Source organism: Lepisosteus oculatus, chromosome 7 (genome assembly GCF_040954835.1).
Source record: "Lepisosteus oculatus isolate fLepOcu1 chromosome 7, fLepOcu1.hap2, whole genome shotgun sequence".
NCBI classification, from domain to species: domain Eukaryota; kingdom Metazoa; phylum Chordata; class Actinopteri; order Semionotiformes; family Lepisosteidae; genus Lepisosteus; species Lepisosteus oculatus.
The window spans coordinates 8322099-8335547 of record NC_090702.1 but is presented as its reverse complement, the minus strand read 5'-3'; the positions used below and the strand labels follow the sequence as shown (position 1 = coordinate 8335547).

Below are 13449 nucleotides of genomic sequence, written 5' to 3'. Positions count from 1 at the left end.
TATGTGAAACATTCTGAAATAACACAACAGAGCATCACCTTCATTTAGAAGACCTACAATACGACAGACAAAACATGCCTGAGCTGCTTGTTTCTTACTTATGTTTTGTGTTTTTCACATCATAGTTTTTGTGAAGAAAAAAAAAACTTGTCGAAATTCATCAGAGACCAGAAAAGACAGGTTCCTGAGAAATCTAACTGTACATTCAGGACAGGAAATAGGAGTTTCTTTTTAACAGAAAAAGGCAAGCTTGTAAATATAAATATAACTGGGTGTATGTGAACAGTTTTTATACAATTATTTTATTCTGTACCATATCTCCAGTGTCTGTTTTCAAATAATTCAAACCTCGGTTGGTTTGCAGTTTTACATTGTTTTCTTGTACAGTATTCTAACAGCAACAATTTTTACCAAGCATCTTGTTTATTTGGAAACACTTATTAAAAAGCATTTTTATTAATGTGCATTTCTATATATGTTTTGAAGGGTTTTGAACAAGTTAGTATTATGTTTTACATCAAAAAACTAAATCCCAAATTTAAAAAATGAGTGGTTTTAACTCAGATGCCAGTTTAGAAAACCACTCTCTGATAATATTACAAAAGCACCTCAAAGACAGTATGCACTAACTGTATACTGAGCTTCAGTCTGTTTTTTTAACTTGCTGACATTTTATTTACATTTTGACCTACCAATGACCCCTTCATTATGAAATAAGGAACAGTCTTATCTGCATAATGCCATAAACTCATTGAGCAATAATTAGAAAGCTCAACACATTACAACATTTATAACTCCAGCTCCCATTTCATATCCCATCTTATCTCAGAAAGGTAAGGATAGTCAGCATGGCACATAAACCTTGAGAGAATTTCAGCAAGTAATTCAACTCAATTGAGGAATGCTTATTGGCATTGTTCAAAAATTAGTCATTCAGTGTAACTATTTACGGGATTTTACTAGATCCACGTCAAAAACCGGAGTTAAGACTGCTGACACACCGACAAAAGCAAGAAAAGTGCTGGCAATGTGTTTTTTTGTGAAAACATCCAATGCGAAATGACATATACTTTCTGTTTAGTACCAATAAAGTGTACATGATAAGAAACAAGCAACTACATAGAAGTCTTATTTTTCATAAAATAGCCTGTGCTGCGGAAATACCCTGAGGAGACCGACTTGAGAATAGTTTCACATTTTTAGAGGTCTTCAGAGCTCTGTGGCCTTTTGTCAGCTGAGGGTCTTCCTCAGTGTTGGGAGGAGATTTGGAAAGATGCAGGGATGTCCCGGAGGCAAGTAACACAAGAGTACATGAGGGAAGGGAGCAGTGAAGGCAGAGGCGGGATGGTAGGGTGTGAAGTGCTGTTGATGTAGCCCAGCAGGCAGGAGCTTTGTGGGAAGGAGGTCGCACCCAGGCAGGAAGGAGATGTCCGTGTGTTCATGGGGCAGCGTTCCATCACCCTGTGTCCAAGGGAATACAATGAGTGACACGTCTAATCATTTTGCATGTTCAGATAAAATAAAACATCCCATGCTATTTCTCAAAATTCACAGTTAACTTTCCAAACTTCAGTCTTTGTTTTTGGTCTTTTTAGTGTAAATACAGTATTTCTTAGTAAGTAGCTGCGTCAGCATGTGTAAGCTGCAAAGGAACAAGTAATACGTTTATTCCATGTTGAAAAGAAAAGAAAAGAAGCACAAGTTTTGGCTGTGGAGCCTTCTTCAGGCGTTTCCTTTCTTCTCTCTTCAGCATGGAATAAATCTTTACTTGTAAATATTTCTGGGATAATTAGGTTTATTCAATAAATATTTGTGAAACAACCATTCATAAGAAATGACTGAAATATGCTTGCTTTGAATTAGTTATTCAGACTTAACAACACCTGTGATATTCAAGTCAGATACAGTTTCAAAGATATACTGGAACTGAGGCAATATTCACCGACAAAACTATTATTAATGTACACCCATCCAAAGTCTCATATCTGTAACATCTGTATATGAATACGGATCTAAGGAATAATAAATAGGGATAGTTAAACATTTAGAAAAGGTTGCTTGAATGTACTGTAACTAGTTACGAGTTCCTTGATCAAGCAATTACAGTAATGGATGCAAGAGATAGATTTGATATGGTTATTTGGATTTTCAGAAGGCTTTTGATAAAATATTAATTTTTGACTGTAGACTGCCAGCATTCAATTTAATGCATGAGTTTGGATTAAGAGTTAACTAATGGACAGGAAGCAGAAACCTTTCCTGATCTGTGCCTTTCCACAACTTTATCCCTGAATTGTTTTGTAAGCTCTTTGGTGTGCATGGTTGAATCTTTCCTTATAATTGATTACCTGACTGAGGTACCATGTAGAGACAGACAGTGTTTTTATTCCGAAATGATATAAACTACTATTATTACACACAAAGACCAAAAAGTGTTATATTAAACAAGTGAAACAAAATTTTTAGTCTAGGTCACAAAAGATCGCTTTAACATAAACATGTCTACTCCACAAATTAAGTGTTGATGAATTAGTGACAGTTTCTCACAGCTTTAAAGGTAGATAGGCCAGCAGGAAAGCAATATTTAAGACAAATTACTTTATTTTAGATTACTTTCCCTAAATTCTTAAAATGGGAATATCATATTTTTGCTTAACTGCTTCTGTTTTGTCTAAAAATGAATGTATTAACTAGAATTCTCTGTAACTGATCTACTGGGTTTACAGTCAAATAGCATATTAACCTTCATACAGTACCTCCAACCATAAAAAAGTCTTGCCTATTTATTTTGCTACTGTACCTGTAACAATCACTTTATTTGTTTAGAATCTGAGTTAGTTTCCTAATGAGGAATTAGAGGTGCTGTAAAAAACTATTTTGATTTAGTATTGTAAAATAAGTTAACAGAATGAACAGTTTATGCAGGAAATGTTTTTAAAAATGATTCAACTTGTTTCTGTCTTTGTTCCTTGTAAGTGATCTCTTTTATCAGCGATCAGACTCCAGTTGTCAGGATTTCTGAAAGGGGTGAGTTGTTGGACCCCTGTGCGAAGCTGTGAGAAAGGTAGTACAAGAAAAAGTAAATCCAATATTCCAAATCCAAGTCGTTAGGCAAGAGCAAAGTCAAAAGTAGGAGAACCAGGTCGGTAAGTCAAAGGAGTCAGGTCGAGAATATTAGCACGCACAAGAGAAAGCTGTGGAAGACTTCCTAACTTTAGTGTAGGTAGGCTGGTGAAGAGTGTTTAAATATTGAAGAGAGAGAGAAGTGGTTGGATAATTAGTTCCTGGATGAGCGTGTGTGGAATTTAGTACGCATGGGAATGCCAGTGTGCTTATGGGAGAAGGTACGAGTCATGACACCAGACATATGTATGAAATACTGCAAGTCTGTCCTGAGCAAAATCCAGAGCGTAAAGCTATGTTAACTCACTCCTGGGCTGGGCCTTGGAGCTGGTACCGTGTCCACCTCAGTCATGTACTGCAGCTCCCCAAAGTTTCCCAGTTTCTCATGCTTCCTCCATTTGGCTCGGCGATTTTGGAACCAGATCTGTCATAGAGAAAAAACAAAATGACTTGGAAATGCCATTTACATCTTCATAATGAATAGGGCAAACAACTAAGCAGGCAAACACAATTCTAGGATATAGATATAAAAGTATAGCACTCAAATCAAGGGATATTAAAACTATATAATACACTAGTAAGGCCTCATTTAGACTTCTGTCTAAAGACCTGATAATGCTTTATTAACAAAGTCAGGCAAGCAGATTTCTTTTGAATGAACAGTGAAAGCCAGAAGGCGAAAGTGTTTAAAACCAAGAACTGGAGGCACTTCTTTAACCAATGGTTTGTGGGACTATGGAACAAGCTATCAAACCATGTTGTTGAAACAAAGACTCTAGGTTTCTTTCACGAAACAGCTGAATGAGATCCTTGGATCATTTCACTATTGACTATTAAGATGGATGGGTTGGATAGCCTCCTGTTTATCACTGTTCTCATGTTCCTATGTTCTAAATAAAATACTGTGATTGATAGACGTTTGGAAGCAACACTGTACTTCCAGCAACAGATATATTTCGAAGTATAGCTCATACAATACATACAATACATAAAGTTGCCAGCTGGAGAGTATACTTCGATTACGAATATGGATTGTGAAATAGCCGTTTTACAGTCTATAAGGTTCAGGCAGAACAGCACAGAAAACAACAGGAGGCACAGAAATCCACTAAGTATAATGGGCTTTTCAGTGACAAAATCCCAGGTCAAAGTAGGGAATGACTTCTCCGACTTCACCAACAGGTCTGTTGTAAGGGCAGAGCTGGGCTTGCTGTAGCCCAGTTGGTGTTTGGCCGTTCTTGCGAGACCAGCTTACTATATAAGCAACTCTACTATATACTATATAAGGTCTCTCTCTCTTGTTACCCCCATCCTCCAGAGAAAAATAGTACCACTTGCTTGCCGATACACAGCATCAAGATTATTGTTCTTTTTTTCAGGAGTGGAGCATTTTAAGTATTGTTAATCATGGAAAAGAACAAGCCACAGGACCAGAGGGACAACAAGAAAAGGGCTGTTATTGATTTTATGTTTTTGGATAAATGTACATATTTCAATTTTGTCCCCACCACGACTGATTCTCTGGGATGCATTATCTGGTTTAGAGCTATGGTTCTCTTAAATGTATGTCTGTTCTATAGATCAGACCATTCTGTGGACTGTTTTGCTGTTCAGAAACCAGTATTATCTCTCTCTATTATCTCCCTTACTTGTTTCTTTAATTAGCAATACTCTGTGGTTGGTCCACGTTTCAGGAGTCAAATAAGAGTAGGATAGTTTTGGACGGCAGGAGGCCTTAGACTAACTGGCCATCGCTTGCCAATAAACGTTTTTGTACTGGTAACATAGTTGTTCCACACACTTTCTTGATTCTTAAATGTGTTACTAATTATAATCTGCGCCTGTCTTGAATTGTTAATATTTTCTTAAATAAAACAACAACAAAGCAAAAATGGACTTCATAACGCAGCGCCATACTTTGCTCAAGCACTATGTGGGGGCCTGTTTACTCTCCCTGAGGCTAAATCCAGACCAAAAGTGTTATGGCTGATGAAAAACTGTATCTTCTGTATATATAAGTACCCTGTCTACATGAAAAAAAAAACTTCTAGCACTTCAGCAAGTTTTTCTGTATCAGAGCTGATGTGCATCTACCTGTGAAGCAGAAGGTTTTAAAATCTCAGCAAGAACCAACCTGATACTACATTGAGATTGGGGATTTAGGAAATATCAGGGCAACCTAAAACAATATTGCATTTTGATTACATTGTTCACCTGTACATGGATGCATGTAAAACTAAGCCTTAAGAACGATTTTAAGGTCAAAGTCAGCCTATCTTTATATTCTTTTATTTTAAAGGCAATAAGAATGTGATATTGAGAAAGTACTTTTTTTAACTTAAGTGCATATTTGTTAGCTGGACCTGACTGGATATGAGATCTTTGCAAGGTGATACCTGGACTCTGCCTTCAGGGAGTTTGGTCTTACTCGCGAGCTCGTCCCTGGTGTACACATCAGGGTAGTGAGTGATTTGGAAGATCTTCTCCATCTCCTCCAGTTGCTCAGGGGTAAAGGTGGTCCGTATTCTGCGACGTCCCTTCTTGTCTACTGAAGCTGCACAGCAAATAAAATTAATAAATGGTGCATAACAATAAAAGAGTCATCTTTCATTCAGCTAGCACCCTAGGTATGGCAGGGGACTTTAATCCTGGAACATTCAGATAAGTGAAATGATTTATAATAATAATTTCTTATATTTATGTAGCACTTTTCTGGACACTTCACTTACAGTGCTTTACAGGTAATGGGGATTCCCCTCCACCACCACCAATGTGCAGCATCCACCTGGATGATGTGACGGCAGCCATAGACTACTGGACTACTCACCATACATCAGCTTGTGATGTGTTGTGAGTTGCAGGTTGGTACCCTAAGATAATTTGCTAATTCCACAGACCCAGTAAGTGGCAGCCTTCAAGTTGAGTACATTAAATTTAAGGAAGCCTTCTGTAGTGCAATAAAGTGCAGAAGCTTGTGCAAGCTATGTGAGCCCAAGAGATTATAGCCTGCTGCATAAAAATAGATTTACCACCAAAATTGAATACACAGCACTGTTTCATGTGGGTGTGTCACTGCTTGTTTGGATCTTGGGAATTTACTCACCATGCAGGGAATGACACACCAGGTGGTGACCCTGGATCCCACAAAACCTGTTCTCTCTCTGACGCTCCTGTCCCTCTCCGGGGGTTGTGGGGAGGTGCATCCATTCTGTTTTCTGTGACACAGCACTGGGAAGCCTGGTTTGGTCTTGGCCTCTGTTGCTCCTAACTGGGCTAGACACACTCCCTTCACAGAGAGCTTTCTCCAGCTCTTGTGAGGACAGCTGCTGTTCAGTAAGCTCTGCTGGAGACAAAGAACATCCATCGTCACCCATTTTACAAAAAAATAAGGATGCCTGTATACTACTTCATTTAACAGACTAGCCTATTTGGTAGTAGCTAAATTATCTTCAGATCTAGCTATTTTGTTGAATACTCCCACAGCTTCTCTGGGTAAAAAACTTGATTCTATTCACAGTTTCAAATGGAATAATCAAGTGAAATTTTAAAATATTTTGCCAAAAAGCCCTACTAATTTACTGGATTATTACCTTCATACTGTGTTTTCAAAGTATATGGTTCAATAAAAAAATTCTAAAATCCATTTATAGAAATCGGCTAACCTTCCGCTAATGTGTAGAAACCCAAAGCCTTTTCTGTCTATACATACAGTATAGTAGTACAGAGTTTCACAGTTCTGTTCCTGGAAAAAATCCTGCGTATTCAGTTATTGCAGTTGAGCAAACTGAACAAAGCTTCCCTTTTTAAAATTCTATTGTTTAGTCTGTTTGCTAAACTGCTTGATAAGCAGTCTCCAAAAGATGTATGCCTAAAACCAAACACTCAGTGACACAGTGCAGAAAATTCAGTTTTTCGCTAATTTTCCAAAAAAGTTGAAAAATCTTTTCAGTTAAGCTCAGTAAGCCTAAACAACCAGGAAAAAAAAGAATATTACTAACCACTCAAGGGGTACAGAAGATTCAGTATACTTTTATACTTCCTATCTAAAGAACTTATCGATACATTTAAATAGAATCCTAATTATTCTAACAGTAAGGGATACAAAACACAACCCACTGCAGGTACAGTAGTTGAAGTGAACTGACCAATAGCTGGTGTACCAGGACTATCTCTATCTCACCAAAACTCTAAAGGGCTTCACACATACTTATATATACTATATACTATATACTTATATATATTGGTGGTGGTGGAGGGGAGTCCTCATTACCTGTAAAGCGCTTTGAGTGGAGTGTCCAGAAAAGCGCTATAAGTGTAAGCAATTATTATTATTATTATTATACTAAAAAGTGGGGCCTCTTTATTTGCTGATGAAGCTCAGCACCTACCTGAATGAGGTGCAGCATCCCATACTGTATGTACCAACAGCACTGCAGATCAGGTAAGACAAATAGGAAATGTTCGCACCTATAGAAGTTTAATCTATAGAAGGGGTCTACATGATATAAATTACTATTTTTACAAGTCTTGATAGTTCATCACAATATTGTTATTACTATATTTTAATCCTGGGAAGATCACATATTTTGTTTGTCCATGCATAAAATATATAATAAAAGGTATATTATTTTAAAAAGCTAATGATTGATGGGGTTTATTAAACAGTCTTACTTTAAAAATGCACAAAATTAATTTTCAATATTTTCAATGTGATAATGGGTACATACCTATATCAGCATATATAATGTCTTAATAATATTTATGCCAACTGATATTTTATATTGATTATATACTGTACATACTGTAGCCTAATTGTTACAGTCAATAAATATGAAATTGAAAAGATGATTTTTAGTTTTATTTGAGTTAACTGTACGCAGATCTTTTCTAAATTTCTCACATTAATTGTTCACACATTTACCAAACAAAACAAATATTATAAAGTAAAAGAACAGTGGCATTGCACAACACCAACCACTGCAGTCAACAAAGTTGTATAAAGAAATGGATATTAGCAGAATATAATGCAAAGGATTAATCAGTTAGCTTCACGAATTATTATGTTTTTATACCTGTGTTTTTTTGTTTTGATTTTGCACCCTGGTAACAGTGATCATTCAGTGTAAAGTATGTTTACTGAAACTGCCACGTGTAGTGGTAGCTACAAGCTCTTAAATCTAGACAATGTGCTTTTCAGATTTTGAGTCACTTAATGAGTTCTTGAGGAATATATGTAGTGAGCACTGACAATTTTATACTGAATCTTTTTGAGAAAGGTGTTAAGTATTTTGTAAAATACATAGAGCCCTATCTGAGTGTTATCTGAATATCTACTATAAGTATCTCATTCTCTTTTGTACTCTTTTTTTTAGACATAGAACAATCCCATGTCAAATTTGTTACATAACTGTACTGTATGTTCAGCTCTATCTTCCTAATGACATTTACCTATTTGTTTTCATTAGTTCTGGTATGCAGATCTTCATATGCTATTTTTTCTTTCTTTAATTTTGCCATTGAAGAAATAAACACAAAAGAACATTTTCTTTAATCTTAAGTGTTATAAAAATCCAACTTGCCTTCAATGAACTTCAATGGCATAGCAGCTCCCTCGAAATGTCCCTGTTTTAATTCTGTGGCTCCACGTTGTGATGGTTTTCTTAAAATCTCCTCGATGGAGTGGGAGAGAGTTTTAGAGGCGTCGTCAGGAATTTGTGCTACTGCGTTCCCCATTTCCTTCTTCTTTGCCAGTCCCAAGTTCATATGCATCTCCACTGACCCGGTCATTGAAGACAGTGACATTTTCAAGTCTTTGTAACACAATAAAGGGACTACTCACACCTTCAGAAAAACGGGGAAATTTGGCAACCAATTTCTGACATCCCAAAATGTATGAATTGTTTTGTAAAAAGCATCCCACACATTCCCAATAAATCCACTGTTTGTTATTCTTGCATTACTAATAGTTAAAGTCTTTGCTAGCATACAAATCCACAAACTCCAATAGCTCAATTTAAAAATATCACTCATTCCTTTGTTCCTGGCTGTGGCCTTGCTCCATCCTTCTTTGGTTGTCTTTGAAGGACTGATATTGACAAGGGTTTCTGTCTCTCTCTCAATGATATGACATCATATGATTGTGAATAGGAGGAGCAGGTTTACTGTGTAACCAAAGTGCAATAAAAGTGGGTGCACTGTGATTAGGTGTTCGGTTGAGTTGCTGTATTTGTTTGGAGACAATAGTATTGATCACAGGTGTTTTTTAGCCTGTTTTTTGTATGGTGATCTATTGAAATGACTTGACAACAATGGTAGAACATGGCAGTACATGGAAAAATCTAGCACAGTCTTACGCATTCGCCAGAAACTTTTGTAAATTGTTTGCATATTTCATTTTTTTTTCTCCAAAGCACCAACATTAAATTGGATAGTTATATTAAAAGCTGATATCCTGTCTTTTTTTAAGAAACAACTGGATGAAACCTTTGGGTCTATTATCCACTAACTACCAACTAAGTTAGATAGGCAGAATGGCTTCATTTTTAACAGTTTTTTAAAATTGTTCTGTGTTTTTCTTACAGTATATTTACTGTAAAACTACACATGTTGCTGTTTCATAGGCTTTGATTTATTTACTCTTTGGACTAATTTGTTGTTTCAAGAAGAATCCATTAAAACTATTGCCATCTATTATATACTGATTTGTTGGCCTCTATGCCATTCTGCTTCTTTTAAACTCTGTTTCATTCAATAATATTTTGCCATCCTGCAGTTCCATCCAGGGCTGGCCCTAGGTTTTTGGGGTTCCTAAGATCTCTGAAAGGGGACTCTCCAGATCACGATTTACACATACAGTACACTACAATTATTAGCTCCTAACAAACCTTATTTTACTATTTAGAACAATTGAATTATATAGCTAAAAAAATGTTTTAACCATCTTGAAGAATACATGATAAATAAGTTACAAACAAAAGCAAGATGCACAAATTTTACAAGGATAATAGCATTTTAAAGGGGAACTGCAATCCTGTTTTTTTAACCACACTAATCCATTTCACCACAATAAAAATATAAAATGTATTGTAACGCATATGGCCTCCATTGCTGGCTTACCAGAGCGGTGATGTCACCGCCCTTTCCTATGGATAGCAGAGACTGCAGCCGCTGGGCTGATGGGAGATTTCCCTTTGGCTCAGGAGGCTGGGTCCCTGTTGAGTGACGTGGGAGGCCCGGGTTCAAGTCTCCGACAGTGGGGAGCCGACCTGATGTGGCAGCGGTGAGGGCGCCCATGTGAACCCCAGCGCTTTACAGTATACAGTAACTTGTAAAACCCACATTTTACATCACAAAATTTCCAGGTATGGACGAAATTTCCAGGTATATGCAATGCCATGTTTGCTATTCAGATTGAGGCAATAAAATGTCCGGTGACGTGAAGTGGCTTTGTTACATGGTAAAAAAAACAGGCTTTTGAATACATCTCTTTTAATTCAGTAGAAATATTGCTTTCAATTTTGAGACGGTTCTGCCTACAAATACTGCTTACTCTGCATGCAGATCGCGTTGGAACATTTCTGCAGTGAAATGTCTGCTGCACAAATATGTACTTGCTCATACATTGCCTTACATTAGTCATTACAGTGACTAGTGAGCAGGAAAGGCTGCATCAAGTCGCAATTTGTGGGAATGTGAATACAATCTCAGCAAGAAACTGGCCCACCCTGTACAGGGGACACAGACATAGACATACACACAACCACACCAGATTTGTCCCACAAAACCTACTAGAATGTCTTTGGACAGTGGAAGGAAACTGGAGCAGATGAAAGAAACCCACATGAACACTGGGAACATATACAAACTCCACCTAAATAGTGCTCCAGGTCTGGAATTGAACCCAGGAACAGTGTGCAGTAAGAAAATAAGAAAGTGAGAAGTGTGGAATTGGGATTGAATGGAAAACATCAATTATGCGGATACATAATATAGATTTGGTTACATTGGACATATACTTGTGTAAACACTTTTGTGGTTTTCCTGTCCTCAGTCTGCCTGACCCTGTCTGGCCTGTAGTTCATTATTTAGTTACCTTTCAGTTCAAGTAAGAAGCCTCTACAAGATGTCATAAAAAACTCTCAGTCTTTATCAACATGCCTTTATCAGTGGTGTTAATAAAAGCTTTGTTGTTAAGAGCACACAGGATGAGAAGTTACAGTATTACAGTATAAATAGTCATTACCTTTGTCTTAATTCCACAATTTACTTATCACCTTCCAGTAAACTCTCCAGCAAACATTTGGTTCCAGCTCTAACATTGCTGAATTAGTAGAAAACCAGAGTTCACTCCACAACAACCAAAGCATGCCTTGAGTGTTTTATACAGATTGTAAAGACTATTGGACTCTGATAGTCACTATGGCCTTTATAGGCAGCGGTTCCTTTGTGTAATGGTTAACAGTATACTGTCAATCCAGTGATTAATCTGAGTTCTTCCCTAAAAATATGTGTATATAAATCATCAACCAAAAGCATCTTAAAAGCATCAAACAATGACATCGTTAGTGACTTTGACCAGGGCAGTTTCTGTGCTGAGAAGTTGAAGGAAGCCAGATTGGGGAGTTTGAAAAGGTTATTTGTTACAAGGTGGTAATGTAACTGAAATGTGACAGCACTTTGTAGAATTTTTGCAAGAAAGGGTAAGTTGGAGATGGGGCGAAAATTGTTTAGATAATCCAGAGCCATGCTAGGCTCTTTTGGCACAGGGGTTATGGCAGCAGTTTTGAGGACCATTGGTACAATGCCAGTGTTCAAGGATTCATTTATTATATCGAGGACAATGGGACAGAGAGAAGAGAAACAGGACTGAAATAAAGTGGTGGGAATGGGATCTAAAATAGATGTGGTGGGTTTCATGTGTGTAACTGGTTTATTGAGTTTGCTATGGAGGGAGGATGTATAGAAATGATATGCGTGGTGGAGAGAATGTGATGCTGAGGTAAAGAATGTGTTGCAAAGTTTCGATAAGGCAGGTAATGTGGTGGTGCAGTTTGGCTTTGACAAGATAGATAATACTTTATTAATCCCGTAGGGAAATTGATGTGTTACAGCAGTCCAGCCCAAGACAAGCAAAACAGACATCAGAATAGTTATAAAACAAACGACAAACAAAATAAATAAAAATAAATAAATACATAGGTGTGTGCAAAATGTGCACAGGTTTATACAGACTGATTGTCCAAAAAGTATAATGGAGCAACATGCTGTCCATAGAGGAGCAAATGAAGGGCTAACAGTCCTAGCCTAGGGCAGTGTTATACGCTGATAAGGAGGATAGAACAGATTTTGCAAACCTTGACTGATCAATTGATCGCCAGTTGCGGAAGTTTACAGAGCGTTAGGGGGAAATGTTAGAAACAGGTAATTCCAGATTAAAAAGAATAACTTCAGAGAGGTCTAGATCAAGGGAAGGGCAGTGGGAGACAAAAGAGTCATTTGCAATAATTAAATCTAGGCTGTGTCCTTTGTTATGTGTAGGGGTACAAACAAACGAAGACCTAAGCATCCCAAATAGAAAAAGGAAGACTTTAGCTAGACTGGAAGACCTTGAGTCAATATGTATATTAAAGTCCCTTAGAATAAGGATCCTTTTAGACTTAAAGCATAAAAACGAGAGTAAATCAGCAAACTCACCTAAAAATTGCTTTTTTTTTTAAATGCTGGGTTTGGGTGGTCTATAAACTCTGGCAATGAGAGTAGATTGGAGGGATAGAGAAACATAAAACAAAGCACTCCAAAGAAGAGGGAGGAGGTATAGTAATAGGACTTAAATTGTAAAAAAGCCCCCCCCCCCACCACCACAGGTGCGCAGGTGCGTAAAGAGTCTTGTTGTTTATGGAGTGGGTATTGAGTAGCGCTGATCTGGCCAGATCTCTATATAAGTGTAAAGATTATTATTAGACTCTGATGAGTTTATTCTTAGTACAATCAATTCTGTATCTTTCATTATTCTTCCCTGTAATGCATAGATTCACTAAGATAGTCTCATTAAGAAATAAGTGTATGGCTCCACCTTGTGGTAAGAAAGGATATTGTGGATTCTTCATGTAACACGGGGGAACTGCAACGCTATTTTTATATTTTGGGGTTAGAAAGAATTGGCATTGATGAGTGCATTTCAAACCACAATGAAAGTAAAATGTGCACAGTGACTTGTAAAACCTAATTTACATCACAGAATGGTCTACATTTCCTGTGATGTGAATGCAGTATATCTCTTTTAATCCAAAACAAATATTGCTCCCAACTTTAAGATGGTTTTCCTAA

At 37.2% G+C, this 13449-nt stretch overlaps 1 protein-coding gene across 1 annotated transcript; it reads right to left on the bottom strand.

The window, feature by feature from the left end:
• Window positions 1-985: 985 nt before the first annotated feature.
• LOC102684214 (uncharacterized) lies at window positions 986-9180 on the bottom strand. Its single transcript, XM_015353022.2, has 5 exons — window positions 8703-9180; window positions 6227-6463; window positions 5520-5677; window positions 3431-3547; window positions 986-1461 (listed from the first exon to the last, which is right to left on the bottom strand). Exons 1-5 carry the CDS (start codon window positions 8923-8925, stop codon window positions 1231-1233), a joined length of 966 nt encoding a protein of 321 aa, XP_015208508.2. The 5' UTR covers window positions 8926-9180; the 3' UTR covers window positions 986-1230.
• Between the last annotated feature and the right edge of the window lie 4269 nt (window positions 9181-13449).

Excerpts from the sequence above, each read along its gene's own strand:
- LOC102684214 (XM_015353022.2), bottom strand. The coding sequence starts at position 8,925 with ATGTCACTGTCTTCAATGACCGGGTCAGTGGAGATGCATATGAACTTG. Across the intron at positions 6,464-8,702 it reads GCCATTGAAGTTCATTGAAG|AGCTTACTGAACAGCAGCTG; the intron begins GCAAGTTGGATT and ends TGTCTCCAGCAG. Across the intron at positions 3,548-5,519 it reads TCCCTGAAGGCAGAGTCCAG|ATCTGGTTCCAAAATCGCCG; the intron begins GTATCACCTTGC and ends TCTCTATGACAG.